This window comes from Gallinula chloropus, assembly GCF_964237585.1.
Source record: "Gallinula chloropus genome assembly, chromosome: 3".
Lineage (NCBI taxonomy): Eukaryota > Metazoa > Chordata > Aves > Gruiformes > Rallidae > Gallinula > Gallinula chloropus.
In genome coordinates, this window is record NC_140087.1 from 57,471,278 (window position 1) to 57,497,927 (window position 26,650).

The 26,650-nt window shown below is 39.9% G+C and overlaps 1 protein-coding gene across 2 annotated transcripts in view; it reads left to right on the plus strand.

Annotated features, from left to right (window-relative positions):
* LRPPRC (leucine rich pentatricopeptide repeat containing) overlaps positions 1 to 16,536 on the plus strand; it is a gene marked incomplete at its 5' end in the record, with an annotated part of 87,582 nt that extends 71,046 nt beyond the window's left edge. For both annotated transcript variants that reach the window (XM_084261509.1, XM_084261510.1), the window contains 8 exons: positions 2,745 to 2,833; positions 6,182 to 6,386; positions 8,466 to 8,605; positions 8,768 to 8,883; positions 11,639 to 11,713; positions 13,121 to 13,205; positions 14,919 to 15,061; positions 16,403 to 16,536. In XM_084261509.1, coding sequence (XP_084117635.1) covers positions 2,745 to 2,833; positions 6,182 to 6,386; positions 8,466 to 8,605; positions 8,768 to 8,883; positions 11,639 to 11,713; positions 13,121 to 13,205; positions 14,919 to 15,061; positions 16,403 to 16,459 — 910 coding nt within the window. In that variant the 3' untranslated portion in view covers positions 16,460 to 16,536. The remainder of the gene's footprint in view (positions 1 to 2,744; positions 2,834 to 6,181; positions 6,387 to 8,465; positions 8,606 to 8,767; positions 8,884 to 11,638; positions 11,714 to 13,120; positions 13,206 to 14,918; positions 15,062 to 16,402) is intronic.
* Positions 16,537 to 26,650: the final 10,114 nt, after the last annotated feature.

Sequence of the window (26,650 nt, forward strand, 5' to 3'; positions counted from 1 at the left end):
TCTAATCGCTTTTAGAGTCTGCTTTGATGTCCAGGAATGGTATTGTGTAACATGATTTTTATTATTTTCATGTTTGTGTTTGATGAATATATGGTTGATAGCAAGAAAAAACTAAAATGGTGTATCAAATAAAGCTTCCTGAAATGGAAGGCATTGAGAAATCGAAGTACAAGATGGGAAGGACATGTTTTAGAAGTATAAACAATGGTGATACAATTTAGGTTGCTTGTTAATCATCCATAGAAAATATTCTCATATTGAAAGATGGATTGATAGATTCTTCAGGGAAGAAGCATGAAACTTTCTGCTTAAGATTTGTGCGTGCGTTGACTGCTTCCCTGCTCTGCAGCTCAGACACGCTTGTAAGGAAGATGCATGAACTCTTGCATGTTATCTGCAGTAATCTGCGGATTGGAAAAGCAGAAAGGCGGCTTACTCCTAGTGTTTCAATGATTTGGAATTCCCACTTCAGATAAATGTCTGAAACTCAGGGGAAAATTGAACAAAAAATGTAAAAGACTGAAAGAATTGGAGGTGTGTTTTAAAGGACTGAGCCTTTGAACCTTGAGATACTTAGGGGAAAAGAAAATAGGGTTTAATATGGGGTTCTATTCTTGGTCACTGGTCAGAGCCAACTATCATAATAACCCCATAGCTTTTCAGAACTCTCATGCTCTATCTTGTAGCATAGAAATGCCAAATAACATTCTAAGCAGCCTGTTAACAGCTCACTGTTACATTAAGACAGAAAATGCTTCACATTGGCAGTTTTCAGGGTGTTTATCTGTATATCTTTTCCTAGTAACAAAATCATGCTTACATTATGCATTTTCAGAAGTTTTAAGTTTTGAATTATTCACTGAAATAGAGAAAGCAGTTGTGTGTGTATACGTGCTTGAGGAATAGCAAATCTGTGTGTTTCGTACACGTTTCTGCATGCTTGACAATTTTTCCTACCCCGTATTACAAAGAGATTACTCCTACAAAGCCTAAATGTGTGCAGTGGCCTGAAACTTGTGCAACTCCTAATATTTTCATAAAATACAGGAAAGCTACCTTCATTTCTATAACCTAGCATCTTTTTTTTTTTTTTTACTCTGCTTGAAGGCAAATTTAAATAATATTTAGAAAGTCTTAGCATAAGCGTAGGCAACATAATAAAAACCTTTAAATAAAGGTCAGATAATTTAAAACTTCCCTTCTGCTATCAGAACTGAGAAATTTAGAGGAGACATGAAAGTGAGGTGTTAGAAGGAAATTGCACTCCTGCAGTACAGTTGAAAAAACCACCACAACCAATGAACAAAACGCACCAAAATATAAACAACCCAGAGGTTACTGATCTACTGGTCCACCCAAGTCTAGTTGCTCTGGCATTCTAGCGCTGTTTTGGGCAATACATACTACATTTAGGCCTAGAAGTTTTAAATAGAAATTTAGGAGTATTGGAATGATGGATTAGTTCTGTAATAGTAGCTAACATCTATTTAATCACACTGAAGATTGGAAGATTGGAGAAAGTAAATCCTTTGTTATATGTAATTTACAGTCTCATGCATGAATTGTTGACTTAAGGGCTTTGACAGATGGGACAAAGGGGGGGGCGGGGGGGGGGGAGAAGGCGGAACTGAGCAGTGGGTGCTTAGGCAGGGATTAAGAGGATTGGTTGGGAGAGTAAGAAAATCCAGAGTCCAGTGACTGCATTTGTGAGCCTGGGAGGCTGAAAGTGACTGAGAGGATAGTCATAGTGTGTGCGATGTGAAGGATTTTCTTGGGATTGAGGAGAATAATTTAGCAACGACCCTGCTTACCTCCCAATCCGCTCAGCCTCTAAGTTCAAGTAGGTAGGCTGCTCAGTTGTTTGCCACAAGATGATCAGTGAGGTTTATCTTGATTGCTGATATGGTAAATGGCAATGCCCCCCTTTCCTGTGTAGAGATTTTGTAATCTAGAAATGAACATTTGTAAAGTTATCCTTCTATATTAAAAACGTGGCTGTAGGTCATTTAGGAAGGGAAATGTTTTGAAGTGCAGGATCAATGCCATTGCTAGTCTCTCTTGACTAATTTCCAGAGTGTTAGGAAGGCTTTAGGAGTGTTATTGAAGATTCTCTTTGCTATGGATAGGTGAAGTTTTGTGTTACGGGAGATAAAGAAATGATAAGCGAAATACAATTTTAACGTGGCTAAGGCAGCAAGTGTAGTATGTTCACTTTAAAACCTGTATACATCTAGATGACAGAAATTTGAAAATTAATCAACCAAATGATATGGTGTTAGTTCATAATATGCTTTAGTTTATGTTTAAAATATACAGTGCTGAAAATAAATGTTTCATTTTTATTGCTGAAAGAATAGTTTTACATTTTATAATTATGGTGACTATTGAAAAAAGAAGAAAAAGTATCCAGCTTAGGATACAACAGAACAATGCAGGGCATGCAGTTATTTTAGTCATCTAATATGTCAGCATTCAAGAATCTGAACCGATTGTTTAAAAAAAATCTTGTACTTTGTTTCTTTTGTTGCTCACTTCCAACTTTGTCATCTGTCAGAATGCAAAAAAAAATTATCCTTCTATAACCATTGACAGGATAACACAAAAGCTGTCTCCAGGTCGATATTTTGCAGCAATATTTTTAACATACGAACAGTAGTTTTTATAATTTCACCTTGGTGCTCAACCATTTATTATCGTATCAGAAGCATGTCAGTAATTCCTTTCTAAATGTCTGCTTCTTTTAGTGCTGAGACCCACATCAAGGGCTTCACACTGAACAGTGCTGCCAGCAGCCTCCTCATCATATCGCAAGTTAGGCGGGATTATTTGAAAGGTATGTCACAATGCTTGACCTTTACGTCACATTAATGCCTCTGCAGATTTTTCTTGTAACGCCCTTCGAATACTTGGATAAAGGAGTCCATTTAGCAAATTACCTGCTTATCAAGAGCCTTTTGTGGTAGCTGAGAGACGTAAATTACTGTACATGCATTTATAATACAGCTTGAATATGAATGTACTTGTCATTTGACCACTTAGTCCAGTTTCCATTCCATTTAACACAAGATGGGTTTTCTTAAGATGAATCACAGCTCTTCAGACATGCAAAATTTGTGCTCCAGAACGAGAGAAAGTACAGGCTTTCAAGTGCGTTAAAATTCACAGCACAAGTCATTTTGCTTTGGAAATTAACATACTTTAGAGCATCTGAAACAATTCCCAGCAGTTGTTTCTTGCATATTGTGTTGGTTGTGTGAGATACCAGTTGAGTTAAATTGACTGTTAAATGTGCGTGATTGTGCACTATATGATTATAATATTGATTTAAAAACTTAATCAAATACTTTTTAATAGTTCTCAATACCAACAGTAACAAAATATTCAGTTTGGTTTTCTTTTTAATGTGACGGTGGCGATGGAAGAGAAAATGGTGGCTGAAGAGTATGTAAGGGTACCCAACAAGATGGTGGATAAAGTTTGATGTGTTATTCCAGTTCTCGGTGCTGGTGGTTTTTCAGCCTAGGGTTTGGCTCCACAGCATTGCATTTAACTTAGTTACTCTGGATAACTCTGGTGAGAGAGAAAAGCTCTGCAAGCACATAGTTTTATATGCAGTGCTGTGCCTTTTACCCCATGCAAGCATAAATACAGTGTTGATATGTATTTTTGCCAGTTACCTTTAAGTGTCAAAGAGTTGCATACAAAGAAAAATACAGTACAGTGAATTGGGCTTCACTTTCGTACCAGAAAATCCATTTTTGATTCTGTCATCAGTTATTTTACCTCATTCCATTATGTGTTGCTGTAGTAGCCCATACCCACGCAATATCAGCTACATGAAAGAGGAGCATTTAGATGCATCTTCTCACCTGCACTCTTCCCTACAGCTGATAAACTCTCTTTCAGATTCCTTCCCCATTCAGTCTCCAGTCTGATGTCATTGCCAGGTGTCACTGGCTGAAGTATTTGTGGCAAATGCACTTGCTTCTCTTGCTCTTGGCAAGTTTTTGCAACTTTCAAGGCCTTCACCTGATATTCTTATCTGATTTTATTCTAATATATATTCTGCTTTTTCTTGTTCAGTGCACTACAAAGTTTTGCCAGTTCTTCCTAATTGCTGCACACCAAAAATCTTCCCTCCTTCAGAACATCACTGATGTGTCTGTGCGCTGCCAATCTCTCATTCTGTGATTTCTTTTAAGCTAGCATACTAAATTCACTGCCATATCAACCCTCTCCCTTGCTGTTCTTTAAAAATATGTTTTTGCACAATACAGAGTTTCTTAAGAAGTTTGTGTGGTTATGTTGGTTTTACTTTATCTTGTACATTGAACAAACGTTAATGAAGAGTCAGACTTGATCTTTGCTTCTATTTTAATTTGCAAAATACTGCTCCTCTTTTTGGAATGAAGGCTTTAAAATGCAAGCTACTCAATATTTCAACCATACTGGTATTTTTTGAGGCTCATAGATCGCCCAAAACATTTTTTGGGCAGTGTTTTTTGTAACCTTTTGGTGGTGAGCTCCATTTGACCTATATCCTGTGATGACTTTGAATTGTAGAAACCTTGCTTGCTTTATCACTTCCTCATATAGCTCACCACCCTTCTTTGCTGTGTAATGTGATACGGTTAAAATTCTTTACACTGGTCCCTCAATACACTTGTAAGAGCTCTGATAGCTTCTAGCAAGAACTTGGTAAAACCCAGGTTACTTTGAGTCAAAACTTGAGTTGCACAGTATGGAAGAGTTTATAGGAAAGCTGTATGTAAGTTAAGTGTTTGGTTTTCACAAGACCAAATACCTGCTATTAAGCACTAAATAATGAATGATGAAATTATGAATTTGGATAGTAGTAAGTGTTCTAGCACGAGAAAATTCTGCTGGCAGTGTTTGGGGTTTTTTTAATCTATTTTTAATCTATTATTAATTCTTGCAGTAGTGTTGCTCACATGGTACTTTGAGGTCTTTCTCTGTCCTTGTTCTTGAGAAGGCTGTCATGCTCCATGCTGAAGGGAGGCAAACGCTTACAGTCAACAGAGAATTTGAACTTTGTGTGTGTTTTAAGAGCGAGCTTTTTAAATTTTGGGAGTCTTGCCCCTGTTGTATTGCTCCTTTTGCCTACAAAAGAAAGGGACAAAAAAAGGAGAAAAAAAAGAGGGGCGCAGAAAGAAAATTTGCTATGAAAGGAAGATTAAACATACAGGATGTTTTTTCTTACTGCCTTGTAAAAGGTAATACTTGGTTTCCACAGTACCCACATATTGAATTGGAATGTTAATGCTGTGGAGTTCAAGTGGGTGTATATTGTTAGAAGTGTTACCCCTCGGTATTATAATTATTATCTGTGATTAATCCTGCCTGTGCTGGTAAGGACTAAGATAATTTTACCAGAGGGGCATGTCGTCTTGTGTGTGTTTGCTGATGTATAATATGAATTGACGGGAATTCTGGTTAGAGAAATGAGGGTGACTGCACCTTCAGTGGGTCTGGGGAATTTGTGACATATGGACAGGACATCAATTTTGTCTGGCTTTAACATAGGTAATTGCTATAATTTTAGGAGATCTTGAGGTAACTGTCCAGTTTTGAGTTTATTTTCCATTTTCGTATGGAGTCTTCTGTCCTCTGCTTTTATTTAAAATTCAAATGTTGGCAAACAACGTTTTGGTGCACACTTAAAAAGAGGTTCCTGAATACTGGCCTTCAACAGTTTCAATACCGAATTATATTCTTATGTTTATGCTTGTCCTGGTTCTGGCCAGGACAGAGTCTGCAACATTTTGGGGTTTCAGTAATGCAACTGATTATATTTGGAGAAAAGAACAAACTGAAAAAGGTAATGAGTTTAAGGTCACAAGGGCAGACATTTATGGCCCAGCTGCTTTCCTGGTGCTGGGTACTAAAAAGAAATTAAGCATTAAAAGTGTTGTAACACTTTTTATTGAGCAAATATTAAAACATTTTAACCTGAATTACTGTTGAAAGTTTTTGTTTGCGTGAGTGTATATATTCAACTTATAATTCACTGTAGCAATTTTGGGGCTTAAGTTCAGAAAGAGAATTATTTTCTGTCCATGTTTTTAAAAGGGTAGGGTTAATGATGCCAGCAGCATGGCTGCCTTCTGAACTAAGATCTGACTCTTTTTTTTTTCTTCCCATATTTCTTTACCATTGTTAGATGCCATGGCTGTTTTAAAAGGAATGCTTGACAGCGGCTTGTTGCCTAGTAGATCAGCAGTTACTGTGCTCACTCAGACTCTAGCAGAAAAAGGAGATGTGAAGAACCTGGAAGCACTTAAACCCATGCTGGAAGGCATCACAAAATCAATTGGTATATCTTCCTCACTAACTGCTAATGCTATTGCATTGGCTCATACTAAGAAGTAAGTATTTCTAGGACCAGTACACGTAAATCTTCCATGCAGAGTGGTGGGAAATCACTTGCATTATCTGTGTCATTCTGTTCCCATTCCTACTGTGTCCAAGATGTTAAAATCTAGTCAAGTTGAGCAGATTACTGTTCAATTCTGTTCTGGTATCGTTTCCAAACCACATTTGGGGTTGGAAATAATTTAATGAATCACAAGGATAATTATGAAGCATTTGGGAAAGCATAAGGTCATCCCTGGTGGTGTAATTTAGCTTTGATACCTTTGTTCTAACGTCTTACACCTCATGTAAAGTGTTCTCCTTCATGTTAGATCAAAAACCCAATGAAATCTGAATGTAACATTTAATTACTTCATCAATATAAATGCAAAAAAATCTTGCAAGTTAGTACCCACAAATTCTGCATATAATACTTGTTCGAGTACAAAAATCTGCTGCCCGTTCTGGTAGCTGAAATGACAAAGTGTTACTGTGTTTACCCTCGAAATACAAAAGCCATCCCTATATCTCTGGAGTGGTTTTAGGTTTTTGGGGTGTAATTATAAATAACTGGCTTCTGTGCCACTTTAGGCCACAGTTTTGATCATGACAATTGTCCCTGGACTTTGAGTATCCTTTGATTCAACTGTTTCATTCAGTTGTTATGTTGTGCCGAGCATTTTTCTTGAGTTGATACATTGGTACTGTGCTAGCTTATCCTTTGTGTAAAGCTGCATGGGGGGAAGCACGTCAGGGCAAAAGGGCTTACTGTGAACTTCTTGAACATACTTTGCAGGCAGCAGTCCACAGGAATCCTACATATTCTGTTATTTTATTTCAAACCAGTTTCATCAGGGACCGCTTCTGTGCCTAACTTGTCACAAAAGCCATAGGGCTGTTGTACATAACAGATACCTGTTCGCCTCAGGCATGCCAGGTCAGAGAGAGTAGTCACAGAAGTGTCTGGAGCAGCAAGAGGACCTGATGGAAAACCACACAGGCCAGTTCCAGTAGCGAGCTTGCTGTATTTTTAGCCACTGAGAAACAGCTGTCTACAAAGGACTGATCTCACTGGTCCTTGATGCACTTTTTTTTTGCCTAAATGAGACACTCCAAATGGGACAGTTCAGGATTTTCTCATTAAGCTGCATATTTTCCTATAGTACCATGTCATGGAAGTGGTGACAAGAATAAATCCATCAGTAAATAAATTGCTATATGCAGGCACAGGTTCTTTAAGCAGCATGAACTTTTCATTTCCCATACAGGAACTAGCTTGGCTGGATGAAAAGACAGCAGCAACATAAATAATAAGCACCTTATATATATTTTTAAATACCTTGCAAGCTCTACCTCTTACAGATATTTTTAATACCTTTTCATTTCTTGGTTGCTTCGTATTTCTGATACAGTTTCCAGAGCGTTTTTCAAGTGTGCTGCGTTTCTGCTTCCCCTAAAAGCATTCATTGTGCTCCAATTTCTTTTTCAATTAAATGAGTTTTTAGAATGGGCTGATAACAGATGCTGTCATTTGAACTTTTTAGAATGCTCGAAATGGAGTTTGCACTTGGGTGAATACTTACTGCATTAGTTTATTAGCATTTGCTATACTTAGGCCATAAGATTAAAAGTTTTAGACAAAGGTACTGACCAAATGGCAGTTAGTATTGTCTTTCACATCCAGAAAGGCAGGCATGGGAAGAATTGGTTAAATAATTAATTGAATAGCATTTAAAAAATACTTGAGTTGCGTACATTAATTATTCAGATACCTTCTGTTAATGCTTTGATTTTGCATTCCGGGTTTGCAGCGAGCTGAACTCCTCTTCCTTAATGAGGAAAAGTGTGTTTCAAAATTACTAAGGCTTTGTACAGGTCCAAAAGTCATGAAGAAAACTTACTTACGGATTCATTTATTCATTTGGTCATAAATGGTTTCACTTTTACAGTGGCTGAATGGAGTCATAGGTACTCAGCCATTCCTGGGAAATGTAACCTTAATGGAGAAAACAAAAACTTTAATATAATTGCCTTTTTAGGTTTAGAAATCTTGACTTCAGAAACTAAGCCAGTTCAATCTCTTTTTTTTGTAGCAATGACCTTGATGCTGCCATGGAATACCTTGAGCCTCTGCTTATCTCTGGTGCACAGAATCCTGATCAAACTGTCAGAAATATTTCCTTTTTGTTAAGAAAGGTGTCTGAGGAAGGATTAGAAACAGCTTTGGAAAAATGTGAGTTAATTGCAATGATATTTAAATATTCTGACTAGACAGAGGTGTTATGAAAGAGCTATTACATGTAAAACCTGCTCAGTCAGCATAAATCATGCCAGTGGAGTTTACAGAAGTGGCTTTTCAATCAAAGATTTTCCCTGTGTACCCATCATTTTGCAGTTGGTGCGATGGCAGAACGACTGGCCAGTCAGCATGGAGTTTACAGACCTGTCACAGATCTTTTCCTTCAGTATGTCAGTGCAGACAGAGTGGATGATGCCAGATCGCTGATACAGGTAATGACATAACAAGAGAGGTACAGAAGCGCTTAAAGCTCTTCAGAGGTTAACTGAGAAATTGACAAAAAGAGGTGTTGTGTAGCATAGGCTAGTACTAGGAGCTTTTGAATCGCAGCGTGAGTAGCAGTGGCACAGTTCTGACTGTTCCAAACCACGAGCTAAGCACTCTAGCTCTGATAGTAGTAGTGGGTGCCAGTCACAGGGGGGTTTTGTCTTCTGACAACCTGAAGGAAATTAAGGAAGGCTTGTATATTGCTTGAAATCCCATCTGAAGCAAATATTTTGAGGTTTCTGTTGGCAGTTACTCCTTGCAAACCTTCTCTTTGCAGTTTCTTACATAATTTCCTAAGTGCTGTAAGCACAGTAGTATCTTACAGCTGTACAGTTTCCAAACAAAAAGCAGGCAGACGGTTTGCTTTTCACAGACCTTATTTCACTTGTTACCACAATACTGTATGTGCTGTCTGTACTCAGGGGTTATTAAGAGCTGAATTTGCTTTTTCTTCCCTTGAGAGTCTTTAAAGAGAACTTAGAGAACTTTTGGTCTCCGTGCCACAGTCTTAGCTGTCTTCAAGGAGCGAGAGAGCTGCATTCATGCCATTGGCACAGTGATAAAGTCAAAGGTGGGATGAGGTGTGGGTGCTGCAAGCTGTTGCTGGCAGGGAGCACAGACAGGCTCCCTCAAGGGGGCAGGTGGCACTCCAGCAGGCACCTGATTGTGGCCTCCTGCCTCGCATTGAGGGTTCTTACCATCTTCTGGTGGTGCATGCTACTCATTCACCAGTCCCAAAGTATTTGAAGTCATTAAAGAAAAAGCTCTGCTTTATCTGTTACGTGTGTTATGATATCTCAACGCTATCTTTTGAGAAGAGTGCATGCCAAAACATGCGCTCAGTTACTTCTGCTTCAGTGTGAGGTGTATTATTTGTATATTCCCTGCTCTGGAATATTACTTCGCTTATTTATTTGCTTAATGATTCACAGAATCACAGAATCATAGGGGTTGCTGTTTCTTGCTTTTGTGAAGATGGTGGAGGGCATTATTTTTAAGTAAAATCTGCACGTTCTTAAAATTCTTCAAAACATGGAATCATTTCCATTCATATAATCCTAAAACTTTGTATAACAACAGCATCTGACGTGCAATTTAATTCCTGGCTCTGTAGCATACTTGAAATAGCATTGTACATGTGTATCTCAAGGGTGACTTTTAAAATATTTCATGTTAAGTTCACAGATAACCTTGAGTTGAGCTTCTGTGTATCTGAGAATTTGTTTCTTATATGGTGCAGGAGAAACTTTAGGTTGTGTTAAACATTCTTGACTGTTACTGTGATTCAGGTATTCTACTAATAGGCAGCTAGAAGATAGTAATAATCACTGTCCATTGATTATTATATCGAATGGCAAATGACAACTACATGATTTTTTTTTTGCTTGTAATAACAAACGTATTGTTATAAGCATGGAGAATCCTTGCTTTCAAAAATACATTAGAGTCTGTGTAAAAGCTCAAGAAACAGCAATGGTGTCAGGAGGCAGAATGCTTTTACTGATGGAAGTCAAAAGTTGTGTGATACTTCAGCATGAAGGGGGCTGCAGAAGGTATTTCTCCAGCTAGACTGTCTCTTCCCTCTCGGAGCATCCTTATTCCTTATAGTGACAGTAGGTGAGAATGGCTGGAATCAGTAAATAAAATGTTGCAGGCTTGTCCTGTGGATATTTCACCTCTGTTCATCACCATAAAGCAAATTTTCATCGGAACACTGCATGTACATTTTGTCTCAGTTTGCCTGATGGAATGAGGTTTCACACCTTTCCAACTGGATCTTAAAGAGCTTGTCAAACTGTATTACACAGAGTACGTTCATAATGGCATCAGCCCAAAGTTCTTGTTTGCGTATGTCTAAAACAGGAATCCAATGTAGTCAGCTCATGGTACCTGTGGTTTTATATTCACAGTATTCTCTCCCTGTGTATTTTGGTACTGATAAAATATCTTCCAGCTGGTGAAAAGCATTGTGCCTTGGGATAATTTTAAGACTGACACCTTTGAGGAACATACACTAAAATATTGTCTTGTATATTTTATTTTGCCCTTGTTTCTAAAGGGAGACAGATTTTTGATTTATCTGGTCTGTCTCAAACTTTTTTAAGTTCAACTTCTCTCTCTCTCTCAAACACTGTCTATTGCAGTGAAAGCCTTTTATAAAATAGAGAGATTGAAATCAGTCCTTTGTATGCATAAGTGTAGGTAATTATACTTTAAAGAGAACTTGCTTTGTACATTTTAATTTTTATAAAGAAACGAGCAGTTATCTCCCTGACACCTTATTAAATGTATAATTAACCTTATGATCCCTAGCTCACTTGTGAATGCTTGGCAGTATAATTGGAGAGGAATAGTGTTTCTCTTTTTCATTCTTTTGCAGTCCTAAACCTCATTTTTGTGGTATGTTGAAGTATTAGTTTAATTCTTCCCTGTTTTGTTTTAAACAAACTTTATACCTACCATTTTAAAAACAATGTTTACCAAAAAGGTGCATGAAATGGATTTTTTTTCCTATGTTGGGTGATGGTTTGTTGCTTGGGTTTTTTTCTTTTTAGACTCATGGTCAATTATATACCTTGTAAATAGGTAATATATTAGTATATTATTTTAAACATCTGTAATTGGAAATTTTCCCTTCAGCCGTTTTGTTTATCACTAACCTACTCATGACTGATACTCTAATTATTTCTTTTTCTTTAGAGGTATGGTGCATTAGCTGAGCAGAAGAGAACTTTAGGGAGTTTTATGGCTAGAACAGCATCTAAACCTGGCCAGGTACAATTTTATTTCTTTTTTAATGCATATCATTGTATATGTATCAAGATAGTATTTCCTCAACCTTTGTTGAAGCGTTTTGGATGTTGAATTTCCAGTTGACAGCTTTATCGGGTCTCTCAGGGAGGGGGAAGGTTAATTTTCAGAGCTGGTTACATTTAAAGGAACAGTTTGCTTTATGGAGTACAGTGAAAAGAAGGGTGATGTTAATATTTTCTTTGGTTTCTGTAATGTCCTGTTTTTTTGATGTTAACTTTATATCCTACAAATGTGCTTTAATTGTTTCATTGCGCTATCCAGCTCAGCATCACAACCTGAAAGTACTTACTTTGCTGGTTACATTGTATGAGTACAAATGCAAACCTTATCCTCTCTCTAGTGATAAAATGCCTCTGTTTATGTTAAAAGACATATTACATATTACTTGTTAGGGTGGTTTGGGCATGTTTCAGCATCTGTTTAGTTTGCTGGCTTCATGCTCATTCACTATAATTTGAAATGCTTTCATTTATGTGCCTGCTCTACTACTGGTCCTCCCTCTTCATGTGTGTCCCTCAAAATAGAAAAAAAAAAACAACCCCAAAATAAGCCCCCAAAATCCAAACAAAAAAAACCAACTCCCACAAAAACAATCAAGCAAAAAACCCACCAAATGCACAAAAAAAACCCTAAGCCCCTAACGTTGGGTTTTTTCCCAATACTAAACAGCGACAAGAAACAGATTTAGGATTTGTGCAAATTGCCATTAAAGGTTATTCTGTGGAAGTGATGCTGATAAATATGATGATGGGAAACACCATCTTTTGGTGTCTGTAAAAGAAATATGTGAACTTGAAGCTTACTAGCTTTTCAAACTGAAATTTGTAATAGCGCAGAAGTTTAGTATGCAACGTTACTGACTTCTATAAACTTTTTTCATTTGAGACCTGAGAGTTTTTGACACACTGATCAGAGGGTGAAGGAGGGATGTTCCAGATGTAAGCACATCAGCTAGTGATCTGACTTCCAACCACTCACTGATCGTAGCTGCCGTTGAGTTCTAGGTCAGCAAAGGCGGCTGACTGGTTTGCTTTGTATTCAATTGGTTGAAATCCTGATGAATTCTCATTGATACGTTAATTACTTCCTTCAAAAAAAATATTAAAAACCGAGACAACAATGTTTAGACTTCTTTAGTCCCATATTTTGTTTGTTTTATTTTGTACCTTGACTACTTTGACTATTTCTTATCTGCATAGGAAATGTTGGGAAAGAAGTTATTATGTCTGTCTACTCTCGGTAGTACAGTCCATTCCTTGCTATCAGTATGCTTCCTATCACTTAAATAATTAATCTAACTTCAGCAATTTCATTTGGTTCATTAAGATTTGCAGTTAACGCTGCTCTTCTGTGCATTCAATTTCATAGGCTAAGAAGATCGAGACACTACTAGAACTGATTCCTGAGTATCTAGATACGGAAATCGCCTACCGTTACCTCATGAGATGTTACGGTAATTCACTCTCCTTGGAGTAGCCCTTTAGAAAGGACTCCTGAGACATTCAGAAAGTGCATGGAAAGACTTAGAAGGGGAGTAGGATCTATGCTGTGTAACGTGCTTTACAGTTTGAGCCCCAGAGAGGTAGGGTGGTTTGTTGCATATGTCTGCGTGCTATCCTAGCTCTGAGGTTGGAAAAGCAACCGAGCCTTGAATCCTTGACAAAAGGAGCTGTATTAGATTAATGGATACCACTACAATAGAGGCTAAGTAGGGGCTTAGTGGAATAAAAAAAGAATCCTTCCTAACCCATGGAGAGAAATACTGTAGGAATGAATGGCTTATAAAATGAATCTATCTTTCTTCCCCTGGAACATGTAATAAATATATTGGTTCCTTTTAGGTATGTGTTTCAGAATCAGAAGTGATTAGTTCTGTCAGTAATGTGCAAGAACGCTATTGTTAGCAGCGTAGGTTCTTTATACCTGTTATAATTTAGCTGAAGTTAATATTGCAGATGCCTTCATTTGGATTTGCTGAAATAGTTGATTTGAACTGATAATCAGTTCTCTTTATAGTTGAAGTCAGAGAAGAACATGGCTAAGAAACTCAAATGGCTTGTATATATATATATGTTTGTTTGCAATACTCTTGAAATACCAGGACACAGAGCCACCATAGCAACAGTCAGTTGGCAGCTTGTGTCTCTGCTGCAGTGTCCTTGTGTACTCTGACATGGTCCTGCACTTTGATTACAAGGTGTAAATGCTTTTCACACGTGTATTACAAGCATAAAATAACGACAGAAGACCTTGTGCTCTGATCTATCACAGAGGAAATACATAGGAAGAATTAAGTAAAACACCTCAAACCAAAATCAACTATCAAGGGATACAAACCTCACTGTATTTGAATCCACTTGTAGAAGTTCTCACCATGTAGTATCTTAACTTAGAAAATTCACTTCCTGAGTAATGCTTAAAACAACATTCACTTCCAAAATCCTTTAGCCACATGGTTTTATTCACAACAGGGTGAATTTTCTAAAATGTTTTCATACAAAAAACCTCAAAAACTTGCCCTTTTGTCACCAGCAGTGCTCTCCACTGCTGTACACTGTCATTAGCCTTCTACTACTTCTATCTCATTTAAAAAGTCAGTAAGTTTTTTCAGTAACTGTTCCAGCTACGTGGTAGTACAACAGTTCCATACAGAGCTTGCACAGAATCAATCCCTTGCTCTGTTACACCCGAAGCAGTGGTTAGAGTGTATTCAACATTGAAACCACCCTTTATGGGAAGAGGTGGCTGCGGTAGTTTCTTCAAGCAGAGGCAGAGCTGGCTCATAGGTAGTTCCTGAGAAGACATTCAGTACCAGCATGAAGAGGTTTAAAAGCTGTTCCCAGTTTATTCTGTACAAGCATTTCACTATACAAGACATTGATTCCACTCCTGTCTCAAGTCGAGGAGTGCACATCAGTTACTTGGCCTGCTTTACCAGGGTTGGGGCTGGATGAGTCCTACTAAGATGATGTTGCTTTTTCCATTGCACCTTTGTGTTTTAAGGAAGTAAAGTGGTGTTCAGAATATATGTAATGTTACCTATGGAAACATTTGGAATACATTTTTGCAAGCGGCAGGAATGTTTGACATCATGGAAGCAGGCGAAAAGGGAAACACTTAACCACAGGAGGCTATTTGTCTCTTTTTTCTTCTTCTTCTTCTTCAGAACTGGATGGGGATGTTGCTTCTTTAAAGGCTGTGTATGAGAGAACAAAAGCCAAAAACATCCAGCTGCATGAGCTATCTCTGAAATCTCTAGCCACTTTTCTGAAGAAAGTAGGAGAGCCTGTTCCTTTCACTGAACCCCCTGTGAGTATTTCCTAATTAAGAAATAGATCTGCAGAATGGTGTATGGTCGATATTAATAAAACAAATTGCATGAACAGTGACAGAGGGATTAGATCTCTAAAGAGACTCCTGAAAGGAGGTAATGCGTGAAGAACTGATGTTGTAGGAGCTGTAGTAATCTCTCATAGGATTTGACTTGAGGAAATAAACCTCTTGGGGCTCACGATATTTAAGCTACCTGATCCTTATCAGGCACTCATCTACAGGTGTGCCTTTATCAAATGTCCTTGGGGCATTTATCTAAGAAACTGAACTTTAAAAGGCTTATAGAATGTGTATTTCATTAACGATTAATGGGTTGTAGTTTTCAGTAATTTCCTGTTTTGTACCTACTACAAGTTGCTGCTTCAGTAGGATGGGATTTTAGAACTATAGGAATTATTTTTCTATTGCACCTTTGCTTCTAGCTGCCTTGACAACAGATATATGCAACTGTGCAAATATATCTTATTTGAGGGTGACAAGTGGCATGACACTAAATCTGTCAAGACTGTAAATATTTCTTTCACATCAGTCCTTTGACTCATAGGACGGTTTTAGTGAAAGTAGACGTCAGAGACTGATTATATTTTCCCTCTCTAAGCAAACTTTTTATTGCCATTTTCTAGCCACTTTTTATATTCTCAACCAAGTGTTTTTCTATACTTCTAAGGAAGACCTGATTATATGCTGTTACTCCGTATTGCTTCAAGATAAATCTGATTTTCTTTTCTCATTTTGCAAAGAATTTGAGAAAAAATTGTTGGCACAAAATGCTTGGTTTAGCCTTTTAACAGCTACAATTTTTTTTTCCTGTAACCTTGAAATAATTTATAATGTGAACTTTTATTTTTAAATTTAAAACCTAAAATGCCTATTTCTTACATGTACCTAGCGAAAATAATAGTGGGTGTTTGGGTTTTTTTAAAAAAAACCTCCCTGAAATGGCTCATTTTCTGATTTCCCGCTTCAATTTTTCTCTAATGCAGCTTGCTCTTTAAAAGCTCTCAGAATTTTTTTGACAGAATTGCAGATTGCAGTTAAAAAGTATTTTCATTTTTAAAATGAAATTGATTATATTATTGCATTTTGTAATAGAAGCTTCATTATGCATTTTTGGCAAGGTTTTCCTTTTCCTTTTATTCTCTCTCTCTGGTATTTCTCTTAATTATACAGACTTCAATACAGAGGTATTGAACAGTCTCTGTTTTGCATGACAGAGAATAATAGATTTTGCTCTTGTCAGGACGTAAGACTTTCTTCAGAATTAGTAACTTTTCTGTTGAAAATATGTTGAACTTGTTTATTCCACTCTATTTATAGGAGACGTTCAAGTACTATGTGGAAAAATGGAGAAAAAGAAGATTGGCAGCGTCGTGAACAAAAACAGCCTTTTTATCTTTTAGTTGTTTATGAAATGGTTTAAATATTACATTCAATAAAAACCTAAAAAAGCATGTTGTTCCATGTAACTTTTAATAGAAATCTGTGTTTAAACAGCACTTTCTGTAGCTGTAATTGAATAGAAACAGCCATGAATAGAAATGCTGTTAAAATTGCTAATGAAATACTGAGATGCAGCTTTCTAGGCTATCTCTGTTTTGATGTATCACCTGCTCTAACCCGAACTGTGTTTTGGCTCCTGTTGCTTCACCAAATACATGTATATCGAGCAAGTCGCTAGAGGGGTGTGCAACTATAACTTCAGCAAGCTGTCTTATCCTCAGTCGTTCCTTGCCTGGCCAGTGGACATTAAGTGGAAGAGAAGGGTAAAGAATATCTTTTTCAGGATTCAGCTGTATGTACACAGAAAATAAACACGATTTTTTTTTTTAAACTTTCTCCTAACTGTACTTCTCTTGTGTTAAATACCTCCTCAGGGCGTTGGGCATTCCACGTAAAGCCAAGGCACTTTTGGGTTTTACGCTAGCTTGTGCGTTGTAGTTTTATAGGGTCTTTAATTCATTCTCATAACTGGTGGTCCAGTTAAATTGATGGATAGAAGACCTGGAAGTTGATGAAAAGTTTCTTCTTAAACAAAGGCGTGCCCATCCTTTGTGGGTGTGGTAGTTGTTTACTTGCAGGGAAGCTGGTAGGGATGCTTTGTTCGCATTCCTGTGGGAGTAAACCCACTCTGAGGTGAAAGTTTTACAGTCTGGAGTTGTAGCATCATAAAAGCCAGATGTGTAAATTACAGAGAATACTGAGGAAAAACATCCACTGTCTGTGTGAATGATAATGGAAGCTCAGGTGCTGCCATTGATACAAGAAATGGAATAGGGTGCCTATGCAGTACCTGAGGCAGGTGTTAATGACACGAGAGCTTGTTTCTGCGCATTTAATAACTTCTTTATCAATCTTTACATTTTCAGTTAATTATCTTTCCTAGGCTTTCCCACATTGGCAGCACTGGTTGTTAAAAATTCATGTGTGCACACAGGGTTTTGGTGAATATTTGGAAGACTTGTACAAGTAATCCAAATGTTCCAAAGTTAGGAACAAAAGTGACCTAATTTTTTAAAGCAAGATTTCCAATTTGTTAGCTAGTATATTTTAAAATTCCTGCACTACTTAAAAAATGAGGCATAACTAATAGGGGGTAGGGTGGGTTTTGGTTTTTTTTTTTGCTTTCCAGACCAATTGGGTGAATCCTACCTGTGTCTACTCCATTGCTGGTGTGGTTTTACAAGGACCTTTGCTACTTCGGGAGTTGTCTTGACAACGTGCTGCCCCAAAGTGGCTCTAACAGTCTGGTCATTTTGTTCCTGGGTTGTGAAGATAAGGCATTAACATTGTAAATTCCCTTCATGGCTGAGGGCTGCAGCGCCCTACCTGAAAGCACGCCCGGGCAGTGAGTGCTCTGTTTTGTTTCACAAAGGGAGATGCTTTTTTTTCTGAAGCTTTACAGCTACCTTATGTGGGCTTTGGTGTAATAGCAGTGTAATTGAAGAGGTCTTCAAATGGCTAGTGACCCCTTTCTCTTGCTCTTGTTTTTAGAGGTCATCTTGTGCATCTCTCCTTCCACAGGGTTAGCTGCGTTCCACTTTGTGGAGTCACATCTGAGTGTAACTGGTGGCAACGGGCCAGTAAGCTTTTTGAGCTAAGCTGATACATAGGATGAGGAAGAGGATGAATGTACTTAAACACCAGGTCATCACTGAGGACGTTGACAGCAGATCCGTAGACCTTAGCTGCCTTCTTGACAAGGAGGTGGAATCTCGTGTGGCCGGGGACCGGGTGCAGTTGTCTGTCAGGTGCTGCATCTGTCACTGGTCTGTGCAGTGATGCTGGTGGATTGTGTGTGCTGGCTGCTGCCTTCCGAGGCAGAAACATGGTACGTGGCACCGCAGCCAGATGTGTGCCTGCCTGTTGCTGGCACTCATGCCTGAGGTCTGACCATGCACGGTTAGTGCTAGCTAGCATCCACGGGTTTTCCTTCTAACTCGCTTGACTTAACTCTAACAGAACTAATGCCCTATGATTTTCTAGCTGCAGTTGTGGAAATAGAAAGCAAATTTGATAGCCTGTAAGTGAAAACCATTTATATTCAGCTCTGAAATCGCTTTTTGAGTGGCCTCTTGGAAAGCTACGGGAAAGAGCTGGCTGCTGAGCGGGTGAAACACCTGTAAGGTACTGCAGGTGCCAGAGAGCAAGTGGTACCAGGGCTGCGTGACAACTGAGGTGGGATAGTGGGCCATCCTGCTTGGGATTAGCCCTGACCTGTGGGGCCTTGTGGCAGAGACAAGAAGGCAAAGATAATTCAAAAGATGAGCAAAGCCTGCTGTTCTGTGATAGCATTTCTGGTTTCTGTTCCAGTTAAGTGTTTTGCCTACAAATAAGGGATGATCACATAGTGGGGCAGTCTCTCCAGTCCTCAAAACATGGGAGAGTGAGGGATTTGTGCCACTCTGGGACACAGTCATCTTGGTCTGAAGCAAGGTGGTACTGGGAAGGATTTGCAGGATCAGCATTTGTGCCAACTCTTCTAGAACGTGCTTGAAATGACGGTATTTTGTGTGCATCGGTGTGCTGAGACTCAGCTGTTTCACACATGAAGTAAAGCACAGTTTGGAAGGCTGGTGTTTCTTCACCAGAGAAGTGGGCGTTTCTGATATTTCTATCTTCATGTTCAAAGAAGGAAACCTGTGAGATGACAAAATGCAGAACAGCAGCCTTGCGAACCTGCCACGGTGATTTATTACTCCAGAGACCAAACGAGCTCTGTCACGCTGACCGTGGCACTTACCCCCTTTAGAGCAGAAAAGAATTACGTGCTACTGGCTAGTGGGTAACAGACTGGGCAAGATCCAGGCCAGGTGCGGTGCCTGTGAGGTAGGAGTGCGCTTCTCCAGCGGCCTCCGTGGGAAGCTGAGAGCGTGCTGACATGCAGTGACCTGACATGTTACTGTAAAAAGCAAACTGTGCGGGCGCCTGTGTGTTTGCACAATAGTGTGTCTTGATTGGGGTTGAGAGGACTGGGAAAAGCTTGCTTGAATTGAGACAGCTTCACCTCACTTCCGCACCCTGCGCCACGTTATGGGCTCACCTCTTTCCCCTGCTCTGTGAAGGTGTGGGGAGGGCCGGGGGGGCGGGGGGAGGAGGAGGCTGCTTTTGGGGGTTTGACCTCAATATGGGAGAAGTTTCCCTGTTAACTACCAATACAATGATTTTGTAGCATGATAATTACATGCTGTAGTTCCATCCTTCTCTACTAACCCAGTTCCTTTGACTCTTTGTCTCTTGAGACCCTGTTCTACAGCAAGAAATGTGGCTTTGTAGGTCAGTAGCTGTCTCCAGACATCCTTAATATGTGCCCACTGTTGAAAATGGAGTAGCTGAATGGATCGTGTCTTCAGCAGAGACAGCTCTGATGGTTTTATAGATTGAATGCCGGAGTCGGCAGGATTCCAGCTGCAGTTTACAGTAGCAAGGGAGGATCGTAACAGTGAAGGTAGGATCACAGGTGCACATACTGGCAGAGACATAGACTGGGAATGTGTTCACCGCAGCAGTACTGTATTTATTGCTTTTCTTGAAGGTGTGATGCTCCTGGACACTCCTGGAACACAGCAGAGGAGGCAGTGATGGATGTGGCCAGGAGGTTTTGCTGTTCAATGTGAGAAGTCTGTCAGCATCTAGAAGGGAAGTCCAATTTCCAGTGCCAGTATATTGTTGCTGTAAAGGTAAAAAAGTCCGAGCATGTAAGAAAAAGAGGAGGTTGTCACTGAATTCAATCTTTTCAGCAAAAATTTCTCTGCACTTTTAAAAATTACTCCCATAATTTCTATGTAAAGTCAACTGCAAAAAGATACTTCCTTTCCAGAATGGCTGCAGCTTCCTGTGGCTTGCCAATACTTCTGTGAATCAATAATCAGAGGAAACCTAATACCCTTTTGAGTTAGTGGCTCCAACTGAGACTGTAATGTAATCCCAGGGCAGCTCTCCGAGTACGAGTGTGCAGAGCCTCAGCTATGGGAGCAAAGTTCTGCGTTTCCCACTAGGTATGGAAATAAGAGCAAATACGGAAGCTTGAGGTTTGAGTTTTCTCTGTTTCCTGTAATTAAGAAAATGAGATAATAGAAACTGTCTTACGCAGTGCCTGCTATAGACGGGGGTTCCACATTGATCTACTTTTAGATAAAACTATTAATGCAAGGTTTCTCTTTGATACTCTTAAACCTCATTGTTACAGTTGGCTAATGCTTCGCAGTTTCTCATGCAATTATCTTTCTAACACCATGATAAAGCAGTGGTATCTATAGAATTGCTATTGTCTGAAGTGGTAGATCCAAACCTCTCTGTAGCTCTGTGTTTCTCGTAGTTATGTTACTTACAGAGCTGTAAGTGCCATTGAACTCACAGTTCAGAAAGAAGCGAAACCTCTTGACTCTCAATGGAGGGAAGGAATGAAGCAGCTGTGTTGGGTTGCTGAGCTGACGACAGAGCCAAACTCTGAAAAAATTTCTGCCAAACCCAAAATAAGTCAAGAAGTTGCTCTTGGTACATGCAGAGTTCCCTGGGATTCCCCTCCCAGCTTGAACGGTTCACATGTGCAGGTTAGCTCAACTGTAGTTCTTCATCATCTCTAGCAGTTGTCAGGGTTTTTTAGGGCCCTCAGGACCCTCCGAAAATGGGGAATATGATAGGAGGTGTATGCTCAATGGGAAAGGCCATTAGGAGCCGTGTATTTTGTAGGCTTTGCTTAAACAAGGTTTTTGTTCTTCATTGTGATTTTGTTGGCTTGAGCTGTATTTTAGACAGCACAGTGCTGAAAGTGAGGAGCTGGTAATACCACATGTTGCACCTGGTGAACTGCTCAGCATCCTAGGGAGCAGGGAAAAACCCTGATCAAGTGCGATAGTGGAACATAAACATATATAATGCTAAATTTAGTTTAAGAAAAATAAAACACTTCAATATTCAGTCTATTTTTTTGGTAGTTTTAATAACAGCCATGTATTTTAGCATATGTAGTATGTATAAAATATTGTGCTCCTATTGTTTTTCCGCCCAGGAATACAATTTCTGCATTTGACTGTCTTTCTCACTGTCATCAATAACATTATAAATTTGTCTAAATTCAGCAAGTAAAAACAAGGTTGAAAACTATGTTTTATACCACTAGCTGCAGGGGGCATAAAATTACGGTAATTTGTGGCTTTGCTATTGTCAGTCATGTACAAGAGGGGTTTTTTCCGGTGGAAATTTATCACTCGTTCTGGCACTGAACACACCACAAAGATGCAAGGCGTTTTTCTCATGCTAAAGCCAGGAAAAACTCCCTGTGAAGTGCATAAAGCAAAAAATACTGGTTCACCTTTCGTCTTGCTTTGAGAAGGGGCAGTCTTGGAGCAAGAGTGTCCCGAAGTGTTGGGCAGTGCCGAGCTCCCATGTAATCAGGTGACCTTGGGGGGGTTGGAATTGATGGAGGTCCCTTCCAACCCCTACAGTTATGTGATTCTGTGACTTTTCTAGGTAACAGTAACAGTTGGCCACAACTTTTTTCCCTGGGTGCTGGTAGGAGTTGCAGGTGTGGGGGGAAGGCAGGGAAGGAGGTACGGCACACAACGTAGGTGGACGGAGACACTGTGCAGAATTACAGCACAGGAGTGGTGGGAGGGCCCTGCTGCCTTCTTGCCTCTTCTCGGTGGCCTGAAAGGCCCCTGCAGCTCCATGGGGCCTCTGTGCCTGAGTTGCTACGAATTATATGCCAAAAAGTTTATTAAATTGCTATGAAAAAAAAAAAAAAGCTGTTGGCACCCTGCCTCTCTCAGCAGAGGTCAGTCTCAGCAGAGGTCAGTCTCTTGGGGAATGGCTGCTACAGGTTTGATCTCTGGCCTCATGTATTGGAGCATCCTGCATTTGGGAGCAGCTGATCCAGGGCAGTGCATGTCCTGTTTTCCAGGGCTGTCAGTTTGTGCAGCATGCTTTGGAACTCTTTTTTGGCTTGGTGCCTTTCTACAATTAGTTGAAGAGTAGCTACAAAGAGATGAGGTTTTCTCTGCTAGGAGTAGCAGAAGATTCAGGTGTCTTAAAAAGCGGTCATTGAGATACCACTTGGTTCTCGCAGGGCACTCTGCTCAGCACTGTGACTTGCATCATGGGAGGGAAGATGCAGCCTTGTGCCAGGGAGGAGCTGCTGGTGGGGGCTGGACTGGCACAGCAGTGGGGATACATTGGTTTTTTTTTTTTCTCTTTCTGACTTTCTTGGTGAAACATGAAGCCTTTTTTTATATAAGAAGTTTGTTGTTGTTTCCTAAACTCTGTCTCCAGCCCCCGGTAAATGAACGTAAGCACAAGCGCTGTCTTGAAGAATGGTGAGGTTATCTGCTAACTAGTGTGGTTGTATGTCATCACAAGGCTCTGGACTTTTTGGTTTTGACAGTATGTGAATGCTCGCAGGCTTCCAGTTGCCATGCGTTTGCTTGAGAAGTCAGGTTGGAAGTAGCAGATAACTATTGTGTGGGCTCGTTTGCCTGTGTACAGAATACAAATGATTTTGGACGCAAGTGGCATTGTTTCCTTACAGTACAGGCTCTGGTCAGTACTCAGAATGTTTCTGCCTCTAAACCCACTATTTAGACATGAAAAAATAAGGTGAGGAGGAAATGGTACCGAGATATGCCAGGCATCTGGGCAGGATCTGGGCTCCGATCAGATGCTTGCTGAATGTGGTGGTGGTGGTGATGGAAGCACAGGTTCAGGAGCCTTGATGGGAAGGCTGTGAGGGGTCTCTGAAATTCAGGTTTCTTAGCAGTGGAAGCACTAAAAATACCAAGTTGTGACCACAAAAGCAAAATAATGCTGACAAACTTTGCAATTCCAGATAACCATGTTTGATTCAAAGACAAACATCAACAAATAGCCTTATAACTAATGACACGAATTGGGAGTCAGTGCTTCTATAAATGCTGGGTCTGAATTGCTTTCTAAATATTCCCTGGAAATGAATTGTGAGCTATCACAGGCAAAATATAAATTGTGTGTGTGTGTATACGTATGTATGTAATCTGTTCATGCAGATACCTCTGCATATACGTGCTAATACGAACACACACACACATATGCTTTTTAAAGCTCGTCAGTTCTTAAAAGGGTTAAGCGCTTTAAAAATTACCTCAACCCACTGCTTAAACATTGTTGCCTTAATTAATAGCTGCTAACGTATGAAGGGCTTGTCTTGGCTCTCAGAGTATTACAGGAAAAAAAAAGCAGCATGTCACCAAGCTCCATGTACACTGCTTCTTGTCTACTGCCATTAAAATTAATCATTGTGACTAAAACCCAAAAGCTTTGTTATTTCTGGTGCAAGTGGACATACCAACACCTCTAACTTCTTACCCATAGGCTCTCCTTCCATAGTGTATTGTCTGTGGTCGGTTTGTTTAGAGGAATCAGGGAGATGGAGGTGTTTAATAAAGAAGGGGTAGCTGTCAGTACTTGTTACTGGTTTAGCATTTCTGAATGTGTTTTGCAGTGAACGAATATGGGATGAAACTTCCAACAGCTACTTAATCATTTAGCATACCCAAAGTGAAAGCCAGTGCTTGCCAAATGATGAGTTAAAAGTATTTTGGAGGACTGCCACTGCCCACGAGCCAACATGCAAAGCAGCTTTTCTATAAGCCATTTTCCAGCGCTGAAGAAGTTTGTCCCTTTTGCCAAGCAGAGGGACTGCGTAAACTTGGAGGTTGGGGAAGAGCTTCCCACCTCTCCCTGTCTTAAATACCTTAAGTAATAAAGACAAATTTTTTCTTACCTATGTCTTTACAGACAAAATAACACATGGCTCTGTTTGCCACATGCTGCTTTATTTGTATAATGTCCTTACAAGTATCACTGTTGCTGGTATTTGATGTTCCCATTCCCAAATCCGAAGTGTGTGCAGAGCGAAACCCCCTAGCCTGCTGCATACCAGTTGCGCACGGGGCCGTTCAAGCAGCAGTTGGGCAAAAAAACCCCTTGGGAACTCTGCAGTCGATTCAACCTGGTGCCATTTCAAAATGGTTTTGTGCTGCATTGGTTGCTGTCAGTAGCAGGGACCATGACTTAAAACTGCAGAAATCTCTGCTCGTGGACAAGGAGGAAGCAGGAGAGCGAAGACGCAGTTGGGTGAGCCCTGGGGATGGCGGCGTTGTCGGGCTGGTGGGCAGGGCTCCACTGGAACGGCAGAGCTGCCTTACCACAGCACTTTAGTCTGCAACCAACCAAAGGCTGTTGTGTGTGGAACAGGCAATGTGATGAGGTTGTGCACTGTCCCACTTGTGATCTTCAGTTCCTGTGATGCGATTGTTGAGTAGACAAGCTGGGGCTTGGCTTGTACTGGTGCAGGCAGGAGGGCACACAGAGCTGCTGCTGACACAGGGGGGCTCTGAGGAAAAGGAGCAGCTACTTGGAAAGCAAAGCTGTGCTGAAACTCAGTGGTGACCTTTAGGCTTGGTTAGGACTCCCAGGAAGATTTCTCTTCCCTCGCTAACCACTTGATTTTGCAGTGGCTCTGCTGTGGAAGTGTGGAACCTTTCCCACCCGCACCTGTCGTGAAGCAGGGCACGAACATAGAGACCAGAGCATACAGTGTGACCTTCACTGGCTGAGAGCTGCATAATTCCTCCAAAACTTGTACTATTTTTCAACCCCCAGTAGCATGAGTGGGGCAGGTTGTGTGTCATCCACCCACTCTTCCCCGTGCTCTTCTCTGTACACAGCCCCACAGCATACTATTGTTAGGCAGGAACGCTAATTGCCGGTGTTTCAAGGCTCCCATCTTCTTATTGCTAAAGCCTGTAACAATAATCACAGCCTATATTCCCCATCTGTAGGCATCAAGGAAACAAGATATGATCATAGGCAGTGTGCTAATGTAATTGTAGTATATGGAATATGAGCTTTTCCTATGTAAACACAGGCCTGGCCACATCCTATGATAGCTCTTCCTACACTCCATACGATGGCTGTTCCTAGGCTCACCGCTCAAGTCCCCATTATGTATACATCTACCCTTGTCATAACACCACCTCTGAAACACTCACACCGTTTGGTCCTGCTGCATAATGTTAAAGAGGGTGGAATTTTAAATTGAAAAAGGCTGTTTAAGTAATGTCAGCAGCCTGACTAATTTCACAAAAGGAAGGAAATTCGAAGTTAAGGCTATGGTATATTCTTATCTAGATGCCTGAAGATTTCTGTGCGTGACAATATGCCCCTAAAATTCAGAGCTGTCCCTTATGTCTTTAATTTCTCCCATTGTGTCTCTCCTTTTTTTATTAAACATCAAAGTGAATTCACAACAGAGAGTCAGCCTAGAATTTAATCCTCTAAATACCTTGAAAATAGAGGTTTAGACTAGAAGTACCAATATATACCCTTAAAACTTCAGTGTAATATAAAAGAGATTCTAATCACAACAGATCATTACAAGGAAGAGTAAACCACTTTAAAAAAATTGAGTGTCTTAAATATAATAAAAAGGAATAATTAAGAATCAAACAGGAAGCTGCTGTTCTGACAATTTAATGATGCTGAATTGGACTGAAAGAATTGGCTTTGCCATTAAAAGGCAAAGAAAATCTGATAATTTCAAAATGGCACTAGTATCAGATCAAGCAGGGTGTTTTTGAAATCGAATGCAGCAGAACCGGCAAGAAAGGGTAGACTTCACCTTAAAAGAACCTTGGAGTGTTTGGGATTCCTTACTGCTGCCTGGGGCTGAAGCTGTTCTTTATATCAGACCTGCTTAACATCTTTAGTCTAGGGTCTTCCTGAGAATTTATCGCCACATGGGACCCAGGGAAAGTAACGTGGCAGTCCTAATTGCCAAACAGGATAATCAAATACTTGTGTTCTTTCACCCTTACTTCTTTCAGAAGAAGTGGGGAGGATTTACCTAACAGTGTCTGGGCATTATAGCTGGTTACACTAGGAGTTTTCCACGGAGTGCAACACGTAAATGAAAGTAGAGTATGTGATGTGCTTCAGATCTCTGCATATAAGCACAGAGATACACATCCAAACATTTAAAATCAATCAAGCCATTCTTCTAAAATGCTGGTAACAGTATGCATCATTTGTGTG